Source organism: Chroicocephalus ridibundus, chromosome 3 (assembly GCF_963924245.1).
Source record: "Chroicocephalus ridibundus chromosome 3, bChrRid1.1, whole genome shotgun sequence".
Lineage (NCBI taxonomy): Eukaryota > Metazoa > Chordata > Aves > Charadriiformes > Laridae > Chroicocephalus > Chroicocephalus ridibundus.
In genome coordinates, this window is record NC_086286.1 from 44608552 (window position 1) to 44632959 (window position 24408).

The window sequence follows — 24408 nt, forward strand, 5'->3', positions numbered from 1 at the left end:
GAGAAGAGCTTTTTTTTAGTGAATCAAATCTCAACATCAGGACTGATTTTCTAAGGCACTCTGTAACTTCTACTCACGCTCGTTTTCATGAGAGGTCTGAATGCCCAGCACTTCACAGAGCCTGAAAGGACTCGTGCTATGATGTGGAAACCTTTCAACCAAAAAGTAAAACCAAAACTGGTAGGAAAAGTGATGGAGTTTCGACTTTTTGTTCCCATTCACTTTCTGATTCCTCTTGGGGTGATGCACTGAGGTGGTAACCTCTCTCTAGGGCTTTTGCACCCCCTTCTGCATCCCCAAATTCTCGTAGCTGCACAGGCAAGAACAGCCCATGTACTGACTGAGCACCGGAAGACATACAGGTAAGAACTCAGTACGCTACTTCTTTTAGGAAGGAACAGAATTAAAAGTATTAAAGTAAAAAAATATACTAGATATAAATGACAGCCGTGACGGGAAAATGAGAACAACTTTCATGTTTTTATTGCTGCCTTAGAAGCAATTGATAAACAGTACACTTCATATATAAATGAGCATGTGTCAATATATGACAACAAAAATAAATTACAGTGACATAGTATTTAACTTTACAAGGTTGTACAAAATTTCCAAATATGAATAGATTTCAACTTAAAAATTTGAAATAAGTTAAAACTTCAACTATTCTGAAGACTTGAAAAATATACATACAATTTCACTCAATCACGTCATTTACAGTATGATTTTTTTTAAGCTGTTTAGTCTTATACACCCATATATTTTTGACGGTATTAGTGGAATATATCCTGCTATATGCAGCTTTACTGCACTGGGATAGTGAAAGGGGTTCCCTGAGGGCACAGAACAGGCTTTAAGTGTTTATATTTTAAGTAATTTGATTACACTTATTAACTAGAAATACAAAACCAAAGCATTAGTTGTCTGTCCTATAAAGAGAAACTGATTTATCTGCTCCTGCTAGAATTTCCATTGATGCTAATGAGAATTTTGAAGAAGGCTTAACAGCAGGATTGAGCTAAAATCAGTCTGTTCAGCCAGGATGAATTAGGTCACATTATTTAATGAAATATTTGAAGACTATCTGTTTTGTATTAGATCTCATTATAGACTACATAACTAGTCATGGCTGTGCACTGAGATATTTGCTTCCACAACTAATAGGAAAATATATTTGATATGGTGCTTTAAAGTAATAGGATGGATTATGGATCGGTATTTTTAACACCTCGATTATATGCACTTGATTATTTTATTAAATTTTATGAAGATTAAAAGCACTGGACAAACCCCCCTGTCTGTGTGCGTGTGATAATGGAGAATGATGAGGGTCTAACTCAAGCTGTAAAATAAGGTAAGGGAGAGGAGATTCACACCACAGCTCCCGATACCTAAGATAACATAATCAACCCGAAGCTGGTGCAAACAGACTCTGTGTGCCGTCAAAAGGGCAAAAGCTCGCTAATTCACACACCAGCAGTAAGGAAACAGATAAAGGAAGAAGCCTGAACAACCCTGGCACATGTGAGGAAATTGCTCAATTGCCAAAAACACAGGAAGAGACTCGTGCAGCTGGCGGTGAGTTTTAAACTGCCTGCAATGAATTCGGGATGGAAGGAAAAAGAAATGCAAGATGTCCATTTGTGCGACTGAGCTTTCTCTTCTCTGGATATGCTAGAATATCGATCAGAAAGCTGCGTCGGTAACCTGCAATCAGTCCTCCAAACAAATAAGTGTTATACGTACATCATTTAAATGAGAAAGAAAAAAAAAGGTCATCATAAATGGGCCAGAGATGAGCGATTCCTCATTTCCATTTTTCTCTAATGCTATTGGGAATAAAGGCCACTGCAGTTTACAATTAAGCTGGAAATGACTTTAGAAGCCACTGGTTTTTGTTGCGTGACTACACTGCCACCGGGCAGCCGGAAAGAGGAAGAGAAGTGGAAGGAGAGACACGGCAGCCGCTGGCTCGCTCTGATGGCTCTATGTTCTCCCGGAGAGTTTCTTTGCCGGCTGGTGCCCGGAGAGAGGAGGGTGCGGGTGGAGGTTTGGGAGGCCGAGGGGAGGCCACGCAGTGCAGCCCCGCGCCGTGGGGCAGGCGTCTGGCTGCCTCCTGCCCCTCCATGGGGGAAGAATGTGCATGTGAAGAAGCGTGGTGGGGTTCTCTCCATCAGCTGGAGCTGGGCTTGGATCAGCCCCCAGAAAAGGCTGGCGTTCGCCACCGGTCAGAGAGCAGAGAGTAATTTCACCGAGCAACTGACTGCGTCGTTAAGTGAATCAATAGCAGCCAAAAAATATTGTAGCATATGAACAGAGTCACAATTTCCTCCTACAAATCTAGGACTGCAAAGAGAGCCCTCCCAGGCGGAGGGGTTCCCCCAAAGCAAAGGATGTACACGATGAAGACTTCCAAACACCTTCTCCAGATCGTTTACCCCTCTTGCAACTTCTAATCTCCAATTACTTTAATCGAAACAATTACATTTTTTTAAATTGCTTGTTCTGTGTTCTGCCCCCGCGTTGGGCTTGGAGCGGAAAAAAGCACATGGAAATACATTTCAAAAGTTCAAGCAACATCTAGTGGTTACGTAAACCTTACCTCACCAACTGCTTGGCACACACTGTATTATTGTACAATCAGATATGACTTTTATATCACATAATTTACTTTTTATCTGAACTAGCAAGCCACTCTATGAGCAGCAACTAAAGAAATGAGTTTATCAGCTTACATTAATGCAATTGTTATCAGGGGCATACAGGGTAAAAGTCATTTGTAGATTACAATAATATATTTGCAAGGAAAGTTCCACACGGGAAGGTGCCACCTGATTAAGTTTATGTGGAGGGTTAAAAAAAAAAAAAAAAAAGATGTTAAAGCATCTTGGCAGGAGAAATCTCTTAAGAGCACGATGTTCCACCGTGATAGTTCAGCGGGAGCCAAGTTTTGACAACACATTTTGGGCTGATACCCGAGCCGTGAAAGGAGAAATGTGAGAGCTCGTAGGACACCTCACCCGGGTCAACGCGTTGGTTTTTCTACCAACACACGGCCATCCACCTCCTGCCCCCAGGACTGCAGCGCTGGCAGCCATTCCCGAGGGGAGGACGCCTACAAAAGCATTTCAGTCTGTCTCGGTGTATCTTCTCTTACTCTTGTTTTTAGTAGCTGGGAAAGGGAGGGTTCCTTTAAAACATTGGTACAGAGGAAAACAATTGCACTCCATGATTATCTACCTCTATTCTTCCAATTAATGTGCTAGTGTTTTGCAAACCGCCGTCAATATGAGCTAGGACCGATTATTCTTTCTAAGAGTTTACTGAGACATGGAATTTAATTAGTCAGCAGAAGGATTGCTAGGCAGTAAGGCAGCTGATAGCAAAAAAAAGAGCAACTTGGCCAGTAATTTTAAAAACGCTAATATTTTGCATAGCATCTAAATGGGTGGCTAGGAGTAGATCAATGGACACCAGACTTTAAGTGAATGCTCAAGCACTGTCTTTTTATGTAGCAGAAGGTGAGGGTCTCCTTTCTACTGCTTCCTGATTATTTCATTGGTTTACCCTAAGTTCAGCTCCACTGCTTTTGGCTGAAGAAAATCAGCGTTTGATAAGGGGTAAAATTACAAATCCTTTTTTATGAAAGCAATTTCTGGTCTGCTTAATTACTGCATGTAACTTGCCCGTATACTTCAAAATCAGAAAGAACCAGGAAAATGTCAATTTATTTAAAATATTCAAGCCTTAAAAACATATATTCAGATATTGTCTCTGGCACTTGTTTTGCTCCATAATCAGAAGTACAGCACAGAAAGCTTTCAAGTAATAGGAACAGAAAAAAACATATCAGGAAACACATGAAATATGTCCATCAGATTCCTGTTACGTTATCTCTCTTTCTATCAGAAAACTACCCGCTATCTCCAAACAGAAGCAGGAAGCTTATGACTCTTGTAACAACTTGTCTTGGCTGGTGTGGTGGCCCACACCCTTCCCATCACGGGGTGGAAGGGGCCAGAGATCCCTTCCAGCTCGGTGCTGGGCAGGAGTCCCGCCACCGTCGGTGTGGGGCTCTGGGGTGGAAGAGGCGTGAAAGATCGGGGTAAGATCCAACTGGGTGAGGGGACACCTCTAGAGACCCCGGGCCAATTAATTAGTGTGAAATAAAATTACGTCTCCTTCACTGACCTCTTCTGACATCATACAACTGCAAAGCTTCACGTCATATTTAGTATTTTCTTAGTTATTTCATAAAGCAATGAATGGTAATCCATGCTTTTTTTTTTAAACTTCAACTTTCGAATCAACGCTTTTGTGCATTGAGTGTACGGATTTCAGTGACCCTTCCCTATGCGGCGTGCTGCTGAGAGCAGCTGTGAATCTCTCGTCTTGCTTTCTATTTCCCCTCTAAGGACGGGCACTGCGCCAGTTGGTACACGTTGCACCGAGTACAAAAAAAAAAAAAAACAGCATACATGCTTATTAGTTTAAGTTTCTCTTGCGTTGAATGGTGGGGTAGTTCTTCATACTGATAATTCCTGTCTCACAGCAGGGAGCAAAACTCACAGGCTTAGGTCTCCTCAGACAGTACCAATTACTGCGGGGAAATGCGCAAGTACTAATGCAGCTACACTGCCCCGAAAACGAGCCTGAAGGGACCCGCCACCGTGTGCAGTGAAGTGTGTGGGCAGAGCGGGAGATGAAGCCTGTTCCATCCTCACACACAGAAGTTTTTTCATATTAGCCTATGGTCAAGGAATCACACTCTTTTTGAGTAAAGGAGCCAAATATTTACTCAGAGATACTTCCACCGCGTGAACACTGGAAAGGTTTTGTCCTAATAACAGTCAGTTGTAAAATAAAGATCATAAATGCAGATACGAGGCAAGCAAATGGCATGCATTTCTGAATCAGAAAAATTCACACTGCCAGAGGAACAAAGCTGCTTAACTCCAGCTACATCCGATTTCATATAATTTTGCAAATGCTAAAAAATAGCATACTCCTATATTGATGATAGGGAGTCCTGAATAGGTATGTTCAGTGGGTAGGTATTGAATAGCTACATTCGGTGGGTACATTCAGTAGGTATATTCAACAGGAGGGGACTGAACCCGTATGAAAAACAAAAGCAGTGAGTGCAGAAAAGTACTGAGCATCAGGAAATGCTGCACGGGTCTGTTTCTCGTGACGTATCCGCACAAGGCCGGCTGCAGCTCTGTGCAGGGTTCAAAGTGAATTGGGCTGTCTCTTTTACCCTCGTGCTGTTAATTGGTCTGTGCCACAACAGTAATAATTCTTAAAGTGGACTCGTTAAGCACAAATTAATGAAGGCCACTTCCTCTTCCCTTTGACATCTCTAGACTAGGTAGTATTTGAGGAAGGACTACAGTTGCTTTGTTGCCCAAAGATTTCAATCCATAAGAAAAATAGTCTCAGGGGGACTGGATATTTTGAAGCCAAACAAGGAGTCAGATTCTTCTCCAGAGATGTTATTTCCATGATAGTGTAAAATTTTTCAGAGCCTTTGAGTATTTGAAGTAAATTAACTATGCCTCTATGAATGAATTGAAAAATAAATCTAAGTTCTCATTGTACAGTAATGTCCTGTGCTTTTCTGATTATTAGCCATGGTCGAGTAATGATTACTAGAGCATTTCAAGCATTCTTTCATTCCAGATACTGCACTAAATAACTTTTTGTCCCGGAAAAGAGTAAGAATTGCCCATCAAATTCCTGGAAAATGCACATGCACCCAGACAAACAAATCCCGCTTTCATATTAATGCCTACTTATTTCGCCCTAGACTAAGTTAGTTATTTAGTCCTAGAGTGTCTTTGCAGAGGCCCGAGTGGGGCATCAGGCTGCTCCGCCAACGGGGTCAGTGATGCTGGTGTGTGCTTTTGGCTTACGGAGTCATTCATACGCTGAATGACTAGAGCAGATATGAGAGAGCATAATGAATATGCGTAAACTAGAGCAGGGCAGGTTTAGATTAGACATTAGGAAGTTCTTTACAATGAGGGTGGTGAGGCACTGGAACAGGTTGCCCAGAGAGGTGGTGGAGGCCCCATCCCTGGAGACATTCAAGGCCAGGCTTGATGAGGCTCTGAGCAACCTGATCTAGTTGAAGATGTCCCTGCTTACTGCAGGGGGGTTGGACTAGATGACCTTTAAAGGTCCCTTCCAGCCCAACACATTCCATGATCCTATGAACTTTTTTGGGCAGTGTTCACATGTGTTTATTCACCCTTATGCAAGGAGGATGTTCAGATCTATAAAACTTTGAATGTCTTGGGGTTTTTCCACGCTTTCTGCCAAGTTAAATAAATTGTACAGCTTCACTAGCTTGGAAAAAAGAATTGGGTCTCCACACCACAGATAAGCTGAATGGTTTACCACCATTTTCACCATTTCCCTGAGGCTAGCATCATACACCCCAGTTAAACTCAGTCAAGGTTTTCTTGTTTACATACACAGAAAAGGGTGAACGATCTAGATCTAACCCTGCATTTCCCAGTCCTACCAGGCAAAAAAGGTTTTTAAAGCTTGCAAATTCCACCTGTGGAAATGAAATACTATTCCACGCAACAGAAAGGGCAGAGCAATAGGGTGGGATGAGGGAGGATGATAATTTCTTCCTCTCATTTCTAATAGGAGGACCGCTGTTCTTGTTACCTTAAACAATTTGCAGTGGTGGCTTGCTTTATTTTGTCTTTATATATTTGTGACATTTGCCTCAAACTGTTTTAATAGTGGCTGGATTCCTGCACCCATGTTGAGAAACTGACAGGGATGCTCACATGAACATAGGAGTTTGGGAGCCCTATTTCTTACGTCAACTTGGATAGAATCTACTGTTAGAAATAGAGGCCTTTATTTTCCTGTTTGGCAAAGCCAGAGTGATTTCAGTTAAGCTAATGGAGTTAAACCGAGTGATGCAATAGCTCAATAAGTGGTATCTGGTCCTGCATTTCTAAATTTTGGGTAATGTCTGAAGAGCCAGCACAATAGACTGAAAACCCACATTATTTGCGCAGAGCAGACTTAAACACAGTTCCACTGTCCAGTTACAACTGATGAGGCATCAAAGGCAATATTTACCACGGCTGACAATTTCAGCATAAGTTTGTATATACATCTGTATACATTGCTCTAGATGTGTGTACATCTCTCCGGATGCATATGCACAGTACTATGTTATACATGCGTTATCCTTCTGAGATATACGTAGTGCATAGAGATGTACAGGGACAATATGCATACCACGCAATACATGTTGGAATAAGCCATGAAATAAGTAGCGCTTATCTTAATGTTCTCCTGTGTTCCCTGCACTCCTTCCATTAAACAGTCTCTGTCGGGGGTAACTGAAACTCCCCTGAGCCGTTTTAATATTTAAAATTAAGAAAAAATCTGCAAGTAAATCTAGGAGGGTATCTGGAAATAATTACAACAATCTTTCTTGCGAAAAAAAAGTTACAATCTATGTTATATTTTGAATGTACAATATAGGTGGTGAGAAGTAGTCAAGGCCCTGAATGCCAGTATGGCACAATTAATGAGTTTGCCAATTAAGACTCTGTCGTCAAATACTGTGACGGTCAATCTCAGCCAATTGCGGTGCCACAGTGTATGAAATGGAATAAACACAGCGTATAGATCCAAACATCCCTATGCATACTCAACTTGTTTCCAACAAACAGCACAATTGGATGAGCTACCCCCTGGCTGCCTACCTCAAAAGCTGGAGTACCAAAATGACAGGCATTACAAAGTAGTATTTTCCCCAATATCACAGAATCACAGAATGGTTCGGGTTGGAAGGGACCTTAAAGATCATCTAGTTCCAACCCCCTGCCCTGGGCAGGGGCACCTCCCACTAGACCAGGCTGCTCAAAGCATCAATATCTGCCTGGCAGCTCCTAAAAGTAGAAGTGGGAAAGTGCAAAACCTACAAATGATCTATGTCTGATATAAGGAAGAAAATCCTAATTAAATAAGGTTTCCAATGCTATGAAAACCTGAACGTCACATATGCGTTAGCTAAGCTTCCAAACAGAAGTGCTTGGGTATCACGGGAGTTCAGTTCATGAGGGAGAAAAGACAGCCATCAGTATGAACACCTCAGCTCCACCAGACATCTGTACGTATCCTGTGTGTTAACAAGAAGCAATCTACAAATATATATCGCTTTGACCTGCTCCCAGAAGGAAGGGCAGTGGCATTTGCATGGGTAAATACATAAAAGATAAAAGGAATATATAAAATAGAAAATCACAGAAGCTGGAAGCGAGTTGTGAAAAGGGACAGTAGATCTACACGGATCAAAGAATATTCAGAGTTACCACAACGAATATGTATGTTTTTAGACATTGTCAAATGCATTAAAATATGTGATGATTCATGAACGGGATGATGTTCGAGCTAGTGGGGGCTCGGCAGAACGTCCTTAGGGGCACGTCATCCCCAGCAGCACCAAAGAAGGTCTGGCTTGGTGAACAGCCAACTTGTGGTACAGGCCGTTTCTGCCAATACGGACCTGGAATATGTGGATCCTGCTCTCGTTCTTTTTGATAAGTCTTATACATCTTTAGAAAAGAAAAAATCAGACCTCAACACTACAACTGCTGGAGCTGGGAACGTGCCTTCTGATCATCTAAGAGCACCTTAACTTTGCGTAGGAATATTTCGAAAGGAAAGAAAGAAGCCTGACACCAAGATGAGCTTGTAAAGCACGTTTTGTGAAATAAATGTGGGAGCCATTTGGAGGAGAATGAGGGTTTGGCATCTCAAATAAAAATTTGAATAGGGATGCATAAATAGTCAGATGGTCAAGGGGGCACTGAAATGCAGTTTATAAATAGCTTAGCATGATACTCTGTGATTATCCCTACTGTATATATGGTAGCATGATGATAACCGTATATTCAAAATTACTGATGCTGCTGATCAGGGAAAAAAGATAAAAATTTCCTTTTACTTTGATGTTCGCATTCTGTAGAGGCAAACTGAGTGTACTTTGGGACTTGTATTCACTTCTTACGTAGGCAAGGTTTCTAACGAGCTAAGACTTTTTAGAATATTCTTGCAGAAGAAGTAAGGAAATATAATAATCAAGACAATAAAATAAGAAAGCGAAGTTGAACATAATTGAGAAAGGTCACCAACTGCCTCAGAACGTCTTGTGTGAGTATCCTCACAAAACTGCCAGAGTCCTTTAGGTCGTTTGTTGTTGAGGATATACAGATCCACAGGTTTAGATCCTGGGAACAGCTCAGGCCTTTCCTATATTTGTTTAGCTCTAGAACAGTGACACGCCGATTTGCAGTTTAAATTTGTAGGAAGGGTGTTGTGTTATGCTGGGGTGGGATAAAGTGCTTCAAGCACCGTGACACCTGTCCTTGTATCTTTGGATCAGACATTTCTCACAGCCTCTACTGGTACAGAAGCCAGAAACTTTCTATCCTAATTTTACATCAAGAAAGCCAAGCATATACTATAACGTATTTTGTTGTCTTAGAGCTGTTCAGAGGCTGACAGTGATTGGGGTCTATTCTACAAAGCTTTCTCCAGACAACCCAATGGCTCCTGTCTGGCTATCACTTCTGATTCTCTGATTCTTTTCATATGGAGTCTAATCTTGTATTATTGCAATTAATGGGGATGACGCCTGCTCCCTGAAAAGCCAGCTTTCCATGTGAGGAGTGTAAATGGGACTGAGCTGTTTGTCTGCCCTCAGAATGATGCTTTCTGTCATGTTTCTGACTTAATTTTCCTCAGAAGAGATGAAATATTACATCATTTGTACTTCTTAAAAGTAGTGCTGTGTCAGATTGTACCTTTTGGTCTTGCGTTGTTCCTCTGCAACCCATCATGTGCGCCTGTGTTCATAAATAATATATCCACTTGTGCATATGGCTACAATTTTTGTGTGTGCATGGGTTTAAAGCGAACACATAGACATATAAAATACAAATTAATTTGATCCCCACCGTACCTGAAACACAGCCAAATTCTTAATATTTTATAGTGCATATTCCATTAAATAAATAATAACTAAATTGATCTATGCTACAGTATGTGTATACATCCACATTTTATGATGCCTGTAAATAACAATGTAAAGCCTGGTCACACGTCAAAAGACAGGTTGTTTATTTCTCTGTTAAAACATTCCCAGGGTTTAACTCTTCCTATTATGTAAACAGTGGTGACAGCCGCTTTCAGGGAAGCTTAACTTCATTAAAAATAAGGTTTCCCATTGTAAAATCAATACTAATATACCATAAATCCCCCTGATGAACTCTGGCTTCCTTACATGCTCTCACATTTTGTGTATTAGGGGCACAGCACTACTCTAGATATCAGAAGATAATAATATGGCAATATATATAGATATAGATATATATTTAAATATTAAAACATTAGTTAGGTCAACTTGAGTAATGAATATATTTCAAATATATGCTTCTTTCTATAAATAAGGGTCATTAATTTTCTTCGCAACGTGGGTGAGTTAGAAGTCTTTGGTTGTACGTGGCTACCAAACTGGTAAACCAATTCTGGGTATCTTTAGCTCAAAATGCACTTCTGACTTATAGATGAAGCTTTAACTTTTTTTCGTCTTTTATACTAAACGTGTACTTGCAGTAGACTTGCAACATCATTTACAAGCTTACCTTTAGGCAGACATTTTAGACAACTCATACAAAAGAAAGATTTGTATGTTGAGAGTATTTGTTTGAGTGACAAGAAAGCTAGGTGTACTCTATTCATTTCTCAAGGAGACCTTTATGAATCACTTTAAAAGGACACTACAGCTGAAGACTGAAGAGCAATATTTATCAACATTAAATAAAACATTTGGTGAAGTATGTATAAATATTTCTTCATATGAACATAACACAAAATTAAATAGTTCAGATACACAGACACCATTTAATATATTTCCACTGTTGTCAAAATCATCTGTAAACACCATCTCACACTGAATACAAAAGCAGCTTTTACATCAGTTCTGTGTTCACAACACTGATGCCCCATTGTAAAAGAAGATATTTCTTTTGTTTTATTTTCAGCAAAATAAGAGTCTAAGCAATAATAATAAAAAAAAAAGTTTTGGTCAGTTCAAAGGAGAAAACAAAATTATCTTTCAACATGTAACTAAATCAGACTTAGAACAATAGTTTAAAGTACAATCCTTTCCCCAGGGGATCTCTGACTTTTATAAATCACACTATGTTTGGTGCAGACCACATCACAAATACCAGGAAATACTGGTCGTGTCTAAGCTATAAATATTAAAGCCCTTTTAAAATTGTCTTTATCAAAAATTGCCAGGTTACAAATTGGCAATATCCGTGTTTTTCACACCACCGAATAATCTGGCATGAAACAGATTTCGGTGCGCTTTTCCTGATGATTTTTAAAACAGATTCCGGAAAAGAAACACTTTAGAGAGCATCCTTCACGTACAAAAATAAAGCATTTCTTTTACACAAATCTTTTGCATCTGAAGTTCACCTGGGCAGACAGTGCAAGCGGGGGAGGCCCCGCCAAGTTTGGGACAGAAAATTACATCTCGAACGTTCACTGGAAGCTGTGCGGATACTGCGCATGGGACCTGAGCCGGCTCTGCGGAGGGTGGTGCACCCACACGGTGCAGCTCAAGGGCAGGCGTCGCAGTGTCCGCGCGTGGCCCGAGGGCAGCGCAGCCGCCCCGGCACCAAACGGGGCTCCTGCTCCTGGCTGTCCCCGCCTGGCTCCTCACGACTCCCGTTGAGCACTGGCACTGTGTGGCCCAGGTGTGGGGTCTCGCACGCCATCCTACGCCCTACAAAGGTAACTTCATTCCCTGCCCTGAATCTAGCCTTCAATTCCTTTCACCTGCGTGTCTTTTGAAGAGGTGCGATCACTTTTGGGGAGAGATACTGTGCTCGAGATTAAGGTTTTACTGGGCATGGCCCCCATTACAAAACTCTGCAGACCCTTAGGCTCACAGGCTACATTTTGGTTCCCTCAATTTGAAATGTGGACACCATGTTTTGGTTTCAAAGATAAGCTTGAATTTCAGGTGGCAAATAATGAGGTGTATATTTATAGTATGATTTTTCTGGTTAGATTTTCTCAAATTTCACTCATGTAATTGTGATGGGGGACCCTCTAAAACCTAGAACAGTAGATCACCTCTTTCCTGGTATGTGTGTATTTTAGAGGTGTGAATGTATGTTACGCATACATACACACACACACTCGCACACACACATATATATAACATGAGCTGCACACACAGAGACTCGGCATTCAGGAATCAGGGGTACAATTAACAACACACCAGAAGAGAAGTAGACAGGAAGCTCTATCTGGACAACAAGAAGCAATTTTGCAACCTATACAGTGTCTCAAATAATTCCATAATCCTGTTTCGCTAGCTTGCTACATCTGTATGTGACTTGAATTGAAAGTTGTTGGATTCCTTGGAAACAGAAGAGTTGGGCTAGCTAGATGTGCTTACCTGAGATCCCAGAGTTGATTATAATCAAAGAGCTGGGCAGATCAGTAATGGGTTTATAATTGCTATACAGCTTCTCGCAAATTTGTAGGAAAACTTTATTAAGTCTTTCACTCCTTAGTAAAAACGTTGAAGTTTGTTAGTTTTTGCTGAATGCAGACTTGATTTTTATATTAAACTGGATTTATTAAAAGGATACATAAGCCTGGCAGCTGCTTTCACGTCTTGATGTTTAAATGTTTGAATCAGCACCCTGGAACCACCCTCCCACCCCACCCCATCCCGTCCTATCCCGTCCCGTCCCGTCCCGTCCCATCCCATCCCATCCCATCCCATCCCATCCCATCCCATCCCATCCCATCCCGTCTCGTCCAATCCTGTCCCGTCCCGTCCCATCCCATTCCATTCCATCCCATCCCATCCCATCCCATTCCATTCCATTCCATTCCATTCCATTCCATTCCATTCCATTCCATTCCATCCCATCCCATCCCATCCCATCCCCGCTTCGTTATTTTTTTAAAATTGTTTAAAAAATACTATTCTATGAAGCCTCCCTAGGGATCCGCTTATGAAAAATGACGGACTGCCTTTGCTGATACTGCTGTTTGCGTCGTTTCCGTTTGTCACACTGGCACAGCAGTAGCATCTTGAAAGTGTTTCTGAATGTTTTGTTACACAGTGCATAGCACACGGGGTTCACCGTGCTATTGATGTAGCAAAGCCAGTACCCCAGGTTCCAGAAAGTTTTGGGGATACAGCTGCAAAAGGTGTTCACCAGAACCATGATGTTATATGGGGTCCAGGTAATGATGAAGGCAAACAAAATGGCACTGAGTGTCTGTGCCGCTTTCTTTTCTTTGATAAGTGACATTCGTTTTCGCTTTGTGATCTGACTTCTGGTCTTCAAGGCAAACTTTTTTGCCAGGGTTGCTTCCTTGAAGGACAAAGGCAGGGCTGCAGATGTCTTGGTCACCGATGAGATGCCGTCAGAAGCTGTGGTTGTCTCTGCTGACCCTGGCTGAATGGGAAGCTTAGAAAAGCTCTTTTGGAAATTTCCACCATCCTGAATGCTTTTGGGAGGGTGCAATTTTTTAGGTTTCTTTTCCTTCGATTCTGTGTCGGATTTCTGCAGTTCATCCCCCGACTCCTGCAAATCTTCCGAGGAGGGTAGTTTCGTGGAGTTGAGGATGGCGCTGTGACCAGGAAGCTTCAGCACAATCGAATAGATGGCTCTGGTCTCTGCAGCGATGTCTTCTTCATCAGAGGAGGCTGAATTTTCAAGGGAGGCAGCAGCGTCGTTGTTGTTCCAGCTGTCGCTGCTGCTGTGCTCCTGGTCCCCCTGGTCTGGGTTGGGTTCCCAGCTCTTCATCGTGAGCCAGAAGTGGCAGCGTCTGTATTTCCTTCGGGTGGAGCGTTTCATGCTCTGCCGTTGCAGCTCGTAGCTGCTGCAGCTCCGGGAGCTGCCTGTCTGGTGTACGAAGCGTGCTGCCTCTGCCTCGCTGCCGGAAGCCTGTAGCCCTGCTAACTCTTTGGTGCGTTTCTCAGTCTCCTTGTAGATCCTCCAATACAAAATACTCATAATGGTGACTGGCAAGTAAAAGGCAGCTATGGCAGTGCCAAAAGTAATGATGGGTTCGCTTAGAAACTGGATGAAACATTCATCAGGAGGCACAGTCCTCTCCCCAACAAAATACTGCCAGAACAAGATGGCAGGGGCCCAAAGAACAAAAGAGATGATCCATGCTAAGCCAATCATCACCCCAGCCCTTTTGGTTGTTCGTTTGGCTCTGTACGTAAGCGGCCTCGTGATGGAAAAATACCTGTCAAAACTTATGACAAGGAGGTTCATGACAGAGGCATTACTGGCGACGTAGTCAATGGAGAGCCAAAGATCACAGGCCAAGTTTCCCAAAGCCCAGTGGTCCATGATAATGTATGTGGTGTAAAGATTCATGGAAATAACACCAATGATCAAATCTGCACAAGCAAGACTCAACAAGAAGTAGTTGTTGACCGTTTTCAGTTGTTTGTTAACCTTAAATGCAACAATCACCAGGATGTTTCCTATGATGGTCACCAGCGCAAGGATCCCAGTGAGGAAAGCAATCAAAACTACTTGCCAGACAGCGTGTCCACCCAGAGGGTCTTTGCTCGTGGCATTTAGGGACATGTTTGTTGATTCCACAGTGGAGAAGGGAAAACTCTCTGTGGTCTGAGGGAAATCATAGCTGCCAATGAGCGACGCTGCTTCATCGAGTAGTCCTGGTCCGTGTGAATCTCTCTTCCAGAAGGAGCTCACATTCGAAAATGGGGGCGAGGCTGAAGTGTTATTTTGCATGATCATTGTGGCTCTCTGACATAGTCTGCAGCAGGGAAAAAACAAACAAAAAGCAAGTGAACATGTGAAGATGGCGAAGAGATAATCATTCGCATACTCATACATAAAATCCCTTTAGCACTTTGAAAGATGTCTTTAAAAGCCAACGTGCCTGTGACACATCCCAAGTCAAACACGTATGTGGTAGTACTCTGCTTACAGCTGGGATTAGCCTGAACTCTTTGTAGTAATCACATTGCGTTTCCTGAAAAACATTCAGTCACAGAAGAACCAAAATCCCAGGAGAATTTGAGCCCGCAGTAGTATTAAAATGCCCCCTAACTCTAACTCTTAATTAAAACACTCCCTGGCGGATCTGCCCTGAGCTCTACATCTCAACAGCCCACTACCCTGGTGCCTTCGAAAACTAAATGCCAGACACATGCAGCCACAAACCCCCCAAGTCTGAATCAATGCTGGTCCCCGGTGCTATCCTGGCACCAGCAAAACACAGCCCCAGCCTCTGCTGCCTCCAGCTACAGCTAATGACAAACAAAAATAGTCTTCTGTCTTTCCTTAAACTATAGAGATACAAGCCAGCATCGTTTTGCTCTGCCAAGCTCCTCTAACCTGTGGGGCTGCAAAGATCTTTTCATTTTCACCTACATTTCAGCTACCTGATAAAGGTACTAAAAGTTCTCATTAGCACTTTTTGCAGATGCCACTGTTAATTTTTCATGCACATTTTTATACTTGGACTAAGGATTTTGTACAACTAATGACTTCAAAATGTCTTTGGGGCAACATGTTAAAATTTCCTTTGAAAATATGGTCTCTGGAGTCACGAAAAAATGTTTGGCAGATGTATGTCAAAGCAATCATTAAACACTTTAGGAAAAGAGAAAAAAAGCATGAAAGGGATTCATAATTAAGCCTTAATCCTTTTCCCCAAGTACTTATGTAAAACGAAGACATGCTCAGAATAGGAATTTGCATTTCCCTTTTTTCATTAACTTCTGTGGTCAACTGACTAGTTTCATTGTAATAAATTGGTTATATCATCATGAAGGAAGAATTCTGATGAAAAAGTCCATCATTGATCGTAAATATTGAACAAAATATGCTGTCAAGGAGAAATGTTTGTTTCCCTTCTGTGAATCCTGCCAGAGTCACTATGTTATGGCATGAGATAATAATGAGCATCAAAATGTACTGGTGTTACACAAAATATTTACCCAAAAGAGGAGCTCTCGGTTTGGTTCTTTAATTAATTTCTAAATTCTGTTTTCCCTTTAATTATACTTGGTTTTGTTAGCATGCCATTTTAAATAGTGCAGTTTCTTTGACATATCCAGTAAACAGATCAACGATTCTAAGGGAAGGAACAGTAACTAACACAAGTCTCCCATATTTTGATATCTCAGTAAATGAGATATTATTTTTTCTCTTTATTAATAGGAAGACAAGGTTACAATGATGCTGCCTTATCCTAATGCAATCCACTTTTAATGCATTTGTCATCGTATCGTACAGGATGTGAACATAATAATAACACAATAATAACAACAGCAAATATTGCTCTGGGAAATCACAGTTAAATTAAACTCTTTTCCTGATAGAAAGATTGAAAATTTGGAATAACTCAAACAATTCCTAAAATGAAAAAAATCTACGAATTTTATAAACTGTAAACCAACATCGGTAACTTTGATTTTCTTTAAATCAAAGTAGGTTGAAATTAAATTATCTTTTATCAAAAAACTTCAACATTCCAAGTTTTCTTTTCTTTGCAAAGTTCATATAAAAGAAATGTGCAGTTTTGCATGAAATTTCAGGCAAAAAGACATTCTGAAAATTTGTCAAGCTGCTCCTCTAAAGTGTTCAATGTTTTTTACCATTTTAATTGTTCCTTTACCAAGAAGATCTAAATGAACTTTTCTGACACAATTTCACCATGTCCTTGCCATCTATGAGAGAAGCTGCGGGACACAACTTATTTGGTTTTTTTCTTCATCAAGAAATACTACTTCTGACTGTGGCGCTGGGGTAGGTCAGGCCACCAAGCGTACAGCAACCCGTCCTCACCAATCCCTGTCATACTGTTTCAGAGAAGTTGCAGACGTCAAATCTGCCCTGGGTGAGAGAGACAGACTCATCCCACCTACGCTAATGAAATGAAAGTCTGCAGAAGGCCATTTGCAAAAAGGCAAGCAGAGGTCTGCATGAGCAGCATGCTCTTGCTTTCATTCACACCCCCTCAAGCACACTCATGCCAGCTCGCTCCTTTGCCTTGACCAAAGACAACATTCATTTACATCTCTGTAAAAATGGAGATCCCACATACTCAAAAATTACAAATGAAGGCCCATGGAAACACAGTGTACAAAAACCTTCTCCTTTGAAGAAGACAGCGAAGCAGTATTCGGGTTTGGCTCGCCCCTTAAAGTCCACAGGTGAAAAAAACCCACAAGTTCACTTGTGAGCAACCGCTTAAGCAAGTGTTGACAATGTTCTTGCCAGTTGTTTATGGGCCGGGGTGGTTAGTCACAGTGGGGAAGGAAATCTTTGACTCAAACAGGATTGCTGGACGCCATCCTCCTTGCAATGTTTTACTTAGGAAGCAGGCATCTTTTCCAGACCTGTCAGATAGGATGAGGTCAAAACCAGAATAGTATGAGAGAGATCTGAAATAATGATATTTGCTAAATATATGCCAGAAATGATTAATGTTACAGGATGCAGATCTTCCTTCACTGACATTAGGGACAGGGAGCAGAGGATGAAAGCCAGAAAGCATCCCCTCCACATTTTCAGACTTGTAAAAACTCTACAAGGTAACACCCAACCTAGTCAAGTACTGATTGAGAAGTCTGACAGGCAAGTTTAGATGGCGCTGATATCATTAGGCTGCTTTTTCATTAAAAAAAAAAGACAAACTGTTATCTTCTAATACACAAGAAAGGACCAGGCAGAAGATACTGATAAAGGAAATGAAACTTTCACTACAGAGCATAGAATAAAAACCAACATCACTTAGAAGCGATGGTAGAAATAACAGTATTACTAAGAAATAAGAAGAGTTGACAGTTTGGTAGTACTTTCCATTTTCATTGCATAACACAACCATAAATCACGGAATCACAGAATCTTCAGAGTTGGAAGGGACCTCTAGAGATCATCTAGTCCAACTCCCCTGCTAGAGCAGGATTGCGTAAAGCACATCCCTGAGGGCTGCATCCAGGCGAGTCTTGAAAATCTCCAGAGAAGGGGACTCCACAACCTCCCTGGGCAGCCTGTTCCAGTGCTCTGTCACCCTCACTGTAAAGAAGTTTTTCCGTGTATTTGAACGGAACTTCCTATGTTCTAGCTTGTGCCCATTGCCCCTTGTCCTGTCGCTGGGAACCATTGAAAAGAGCCTGGCTCCGTCCTCCTTAAACCCACCCTTTAGATACTTGTAAACATTAATCAGGTCCCCCCTCAACCTTCTCTTCTCCAGGCTAAAGAGTCCCAGCTCTTTCAGCCTTTCCTCATAAGGGAGGTGCTCCAGTCCCATAATCATCTTGGTTGCCCTACGCTGGACTCGCTCCAGTAGTTCCCTGTCCCTCTTGAACTGGGGAGCCCAACACTGGACACAGTACTCCAGTTGTGGCCTCACCAGTGCAGAGTAGAGGGGGAGAATGACCTCCCTCAACCTACTGGCCACAGTCTTTCCTATGCAGCCCAGGATGCCATTGGCCTTCTTGGCGGCAAGGGCACACTGCTGGCTCATGGATAATTTGCTGTCTACCAGGACCCCCAGGTCCTTCTCCTCAGAGCTGCTTCCCAGCATGTCCGCCCCTAACATATACTGGTGTTTGGCATTCTTCCTTCCCAGGTGCAGGACCCTACACTTGCTTTTGTTGAACCTCATTAGGTTCTTCTCTGCCCAGCTCTCCAGCCTGTCCAGGTCACGCTGGATGGCAGCACGGCCCTCTGGAGTGTCGGCCACCCCTCCCAGCTTGGTATCATCAGCAAACTTGCTGAGGATACACTCTGTCCCCTCATCTAGGTCATTAATGAATATATTGAACAAAATTCGTCCAAGTATTGACCCCTGAGGGACACCACTGGTTACAGGCCTCCAACTGGACTCTGTGCCGCTGATCACAACCCTCTGAGCTCTGTCACCCAGCCAGCTCTCGATCCACCTCACTGTCACCTCGTCTAGCCCATACTTCCTCAGCTTCCTAATGAGGATGTTATGGGAGACAGTGTCAAAAGCCTTGCTGAGGTCAAGGTAGATGACATCTACGGCTCTCCCCTCATCCAGCCAACCCATTATAACATCATAGAAAGCTATCAGATTGGTCAGGCATGATTTGCCCTTGGTAAATCCATGCTGACCACTTCCAATAACTTCCTGTTCCTCTATGTGTTTGGAGACGACATCCAGAATGAGTCGCTCCATTACCTTCCCAGGGACAGAGGTGAGACTAACCGGCCTGTAGTTCCCTGGGTCCTCCTTCTTGCCTTTTTTGAAGATTGGAGTGATAAACTAACGTGCCTGTTAGCCTCGGAAGTTCAAAACAACTACCACATAAAAGATACAGATAATCTTGCAAAATTAATGTGTAAATGCTGCACTATCTATCACTAAGTCCATAAAGCGATTGTGATTTCTGTTTAATTGTAGACTCTGAAATGGAGTTTCAACGTAAATTAACCAACAAATCCTTTCAGAAATGCTGTACTTCAAAAGAATCATTGTGAGAAAGCCTGGGAAAACTGTACCCCAGCTGCAGTCTTTCAGATGCTGAGCAAGTGCTGGAACCAAACCTTGATTTCTCAGGTCAATTCTCCCATCCCTGAACTACGAAGCAATTTCTCTAAGCCACTGTTTCAATGAAAACCTGCCCAGTCCTTAACAGTCCAGTAAGTGAGGAAGAGGAGAGACTGAGAGCAACGCACCGACAGCTCCCTGCTGCCCAGTGCAATCCTGCAAGCTGGAACTCGGCCTTTTAAACTCCTCAGGCAATAAAGGGACCCCTACACTTGCACTGACTGGACTATTTGATAAAAGAGAAATGCTAGCAGGATGATGAGCACAGCCCTTTGTCATTCTGGCTCTGCTACAAGCTCCTGTAATTGAACTGTTTAATTAAATAAAAAATGTATTACCCATATGTTCATCTGCATAGAAAAACCCATCGCTACCACAACATACCAGATCAGTGCAACTGGATTTTCTTCCCTTTAGGAAGCCAAAGCAAGCTGAGTTATCCATCATTTTCCAAGAACGCCATACGTTTTCTCCTTTCTCCATAAGAAGTGTTAGAGGGAAAGAAGGGGAGGGCGTCCTGGGTCCAAGAAGAAGGACCTGCAGGTCCGAGAAGAAGCTGCCCTGCAGCGCAGCCTGCCAGCGCCTGCCCAGCAAGCCCAGCTCAAAGGCAGAAGGATGTGCGACCAAGTGGGAAAGCAGCCACAACTATTTTGGTACAACAAACAGCGCGGCACAGCCCGAGTGAGGGAAACAAACCCAACTGTGAAATGATTATAGGGTTATACACCAGCACAAGAGTTTACAAATCATTGGCACAATACGCTACATTGCAATTTCAAGCCAGGGAGTAACAAAGGAAACTATTTTTAGCCTAAGAATACATAATTACTTACCTAAGATTACTGCTATGCTATTCACCCTGGTTTGGGGGTTTTTTTTGTGTTCTTGTTTCTGCTTTTTAATAAGAGCTTATGAAAGGGACAGGCCAGAGCAAACCAGAGGCAATGCATACCTCCCAGCATTATTTGGGGAAAGTGTAGGCACAGTACAGGCACCGGCTAGGCAGACTTTCACATCCAACCTTCCCAAAGCACCTCTGCTCCCTGCCCCACTGGAGGGACTGAGGTATTAGTTATCCCAGTAAGACCCATTGGAAGGGAAGGAGAAAGCAGCTACAGAGATTATCGCTGATTTCAATAAATGGGTATAGCACAGATTTAAAAGCCTGAATTTTGGGAAAAACCTAATTCATTGCACATTGCTGTAAATAGAAAGTAAAATAGAATAGCGTAGGAGCAGTTCTGTCACACATTTTTACCACATTCCCTTTCTCTCCGCTGATTTCATATTTCAGCAGTTGTGTGAATATTCCACGTTTCATTTTACCATATTTTTTCCATTCCTTAAACCTTCCTATTCACAAACACACAATCTCCATGTTTGAAGAGAAGTCTGTTTTCTTGCTGTCTTTAAAGGGCTCTGAGATGTATTTTCAGGATGTCAGATGGCACTCCATGGTCTTGACTGCGTGTGAGCTTAAAACCGGCAAGCCATTACGACTGGAGAATTTCACATCTCATCTGTTTGCACAGCCAAGAAAATTGCTTACCTTATTTTTCCATTGTCCTCTGCACTGCTATTGTATACATTAGCCTAAACAGCAGAGAACTCCATGCAGTGAATAATAAACCTGCTTTCTAACATAAAGAAACCAAGCCTTTAGAATGCTTAATTCAGTTACCTAAACTAAGCTTTGTTCCAAAGCTAACATTTGGTAAAATAAAAATATCTATGAACTTTAAATTTTTCCTGAAATTACGCCCAAGATTACACATCCCCATTTTTCAAATCACACATAGAGGTTTTTTTCAATAGATAATAAAGAATTTTAAAAACCTGAAATGAAAAAATGAAGATACAAGTATTCGCACTAGCATTCATGGTTTTATATTTATTATACAGCAGCTCACATCACTTGCAGCTAGTGTAGCACAAGATACAGGATTCCTTATGAATGCGTATGTGATAACAGGAAGTACAGTGTAATTATCAGTGAACAGGACCTCAGATTTACCATGACTTCCTTATACTGATGATTAAGTATATTACACTCAATATAGTTTTGCGTCTTTGCAGAATGAGAATACAGAGCCACAGAAATCGATCCCATTATGAAATATCCTCGCCACTGTCTTACACGTTCACACTAGATACAGACAAATAACAGATGTACTCTTACATTTTTATATATACGTACACATAAGAATTTATACATACAAATGTCACGTATAAAATGTGACAAAAGTATGTGTGTATATATATCTGCAGATGAAAGTTTGTGTATATATTTGCAGATATATATACACGTGTGTGTTTATACATATGCATACGTGTATATACACACACACACATATATCTGCATACATATATATATATACTTTTGTCACGTTACTTCAAATATTGTTAGAAGGATAGACTGTATCTTTCACTAATTAGCTATCAACTTGTTATAGAAAAAGCTCAATCAAACATATCCCACTAACACTTCAATGCAAGCTCTTCCATTTTCCATCCATAAAGATGTTTCGCTTGTGCTTACTAAAATTACCTACACTTAACGTCAGTGCTTTAAAAATCACTTTTGTGATTGGTGAATTTAGATTTGCTTACTATTTGCTTACTGTGTTGCTGCTGTTAGCGTGTGAGGTCTAGCATGAGCAAACTAGGAACCCATTTCTTTAATCACGTGTTGTTTTCATCACTTTGGAGAGAGTTTAGAGCACCTAATGCATGGCACCAAGCTACCTGCAGTCAGCAGAAGGGAGCATCCCTCCCGAGAGGAGAGGCAGAGGGATGCTGCCTCGCTTGTTCCTTGCTGGGATGTGTAAGCACACCACGCTGTGAGCACCTGAGACTGCCCACCTAACGCAGCCGAGAAATTCATTATCTAAAGCTGGGCAATGGGAAGAGCATGTTTTATCCCTTAATTTACCCATTAGCTTTTGACAAACGTCTACCATTTCCTTCACTTGGACTGAGCAGCTTATGCTCACACCACCCAGCTGTGCCTGCGGCACTCGCGGCGGGCCTTGCTTGCTTGTACTGTGTTTGCTTTTACAACGTTTGCTCTTCCAAACACCTTACTTCACGTAGTATGAAACCTTCACCGAGGGTTTTTATATCATGATAGAAATGTAACTTTGAATACTAACATGATTTAATGGCTAGCGATTTCCGTGGAAACATCTGCGTATTTACACAGATACAAAAGTAAGAATAAATACTGTGTTACCACTAGGGACCAGAAAAGAAAAAAAATATCTCAGACATATTGCATCTGTTGTTATTTCAAAAATCCAGGTGTGTATTTCTGATCCCTTGCACTTACGACTTCCATTTAAGATTGAATTTGTTACATGAACGGTATAATTCTCTTGCATAATTTTTCCAAATCTGCCATATATAACAAACATACATCCCAGTCTGCATAATTAAAAGACAGTGATTTTAACAGATATCCACATTTACTGAAAGAAGTGTTTCTGTGCTATTTATTATTTATTTATTTTTTAGCCTCAGTGAGCCGATACTCATTCACTCCATGACTTTTAGTTTCAAAATAATCCCATCTTGAAATCCTCTAAAACGATTCCAGGGAGAAACCTGAGAAATGAGGAACTAATCTCAGTTGCGATACGGCCTCAGGGCAGTGAAGGTTTATCACGTGTAGCAGCAGCAGACTTGCTGAAGGAACGGTACTTTTCTTTCTCGGGCACGTGCACTTGGTGGTTATTGTCTGAACTCACATAGAATAAAGCGAAACCTTCAAAAGCCTGAGCTTGGACGTGTCTACAGTTTTTGAATGCTTGAAAACCAGATCAAATCAGGTCTTGCTCAATTAAAATGATAGTAAATCTTGACTATCAGCTCAAACAGTTAAATCTAGGAGGTGCGTTCTTATGAAGAGAGGAAATTATTTAAATTCCAGGCAGTTTCTCTCCGAGAGAGCTTTATTAGAATAACATCCCATCTGTCTAATTGATATTGGAGGGAACAGACATGCCGTCCAAAACATAGTCAGAATTACAAATACTAAGAGTTTTACTCACTTTGAGCAACCCACTGACTTTGCAGGTATCTGGGGACAGGAAGGTTTGGCTGAAGGGTTGGTTACTATGTTGAATTTAAACACGATTTTAGATAGAGATGAAAGAAGAATATCAGCCATTTCATTATCTCATTTATGCATGAGGGGTGCAGAGTTTTTCCTTTGATTAAAAAACTATCCATTTTTAAAACTTCATGTCAATATTTTATTAGATATACACTTTTTTACATAGTATTGCTTAATATTTTGTTATTTATTCTGATGTTGAATCGAAGTCATGATCTAAAATTTCACTGTGCGCTCAGCTATCTCTTTACGAAATGCTGTCCATTGACTCCACAGATAATCCTCCCCACGAGGTACTTAAAGATCACTTTGAAACGTTGATCATAGAATCACAGAATTGCCTAGGTTGGAAGGGACCTTTCAGATCAATCATGTGAAATAAAGCAATGGGAATTCCTGCACTTAACTATATTGTCCCCCTAGATGTTGCTAAATGCTGGAATACCTTGAATTGACATGGAAAAATGTGTGCCTAGGTAGAGAGAAAAAAAATTTCAAGCCTTCTAAGTGAATTTCTCCTTTTTTACTAAAATGGCATCCTTCTTTAAAAAAAAAAATCATGTTTGAGCAACTTAATATCAAGAGCTCATTACCAGTGCTAGGTAAAACAAGTAATTCTTACTGTATTTGTAATCCAGTCC

The 24408-nt window shown here is 41.5% G+C and overlaps 1 protein-coding gene across 5 annotated transcripts in view; it reads right to left on the reverse strand.

Moving 5' to 3' along the window:
* Window positions 1-12974: 12974 nt before the first annotated feature.
* The window catches only part of CHRM3 (cholinergic receptor muscarinic 3), a 285137-nt gene continuing 273703 nt past the window's right edge, over window positions 12975-24408 (reverse strand). For all 5 annotated transcript variants that reach the window (XM_063331019.1, XM_063331015.1, XM_063331018.1 and 2 more), the window contains one exon: window positions 12975-14880. In XM_063331019.1, the coding sequence (XP_063187089.1) occupies window positions 13059-14861 (1803 nt within the window). In that variant the 5' untranslated portion in view covers window positions 14862-14880 and the 3' untranslated portion in view covers window positions 12975-13058. The remainder of the gene's footprint in view (window positions 14881-24408) is intronic.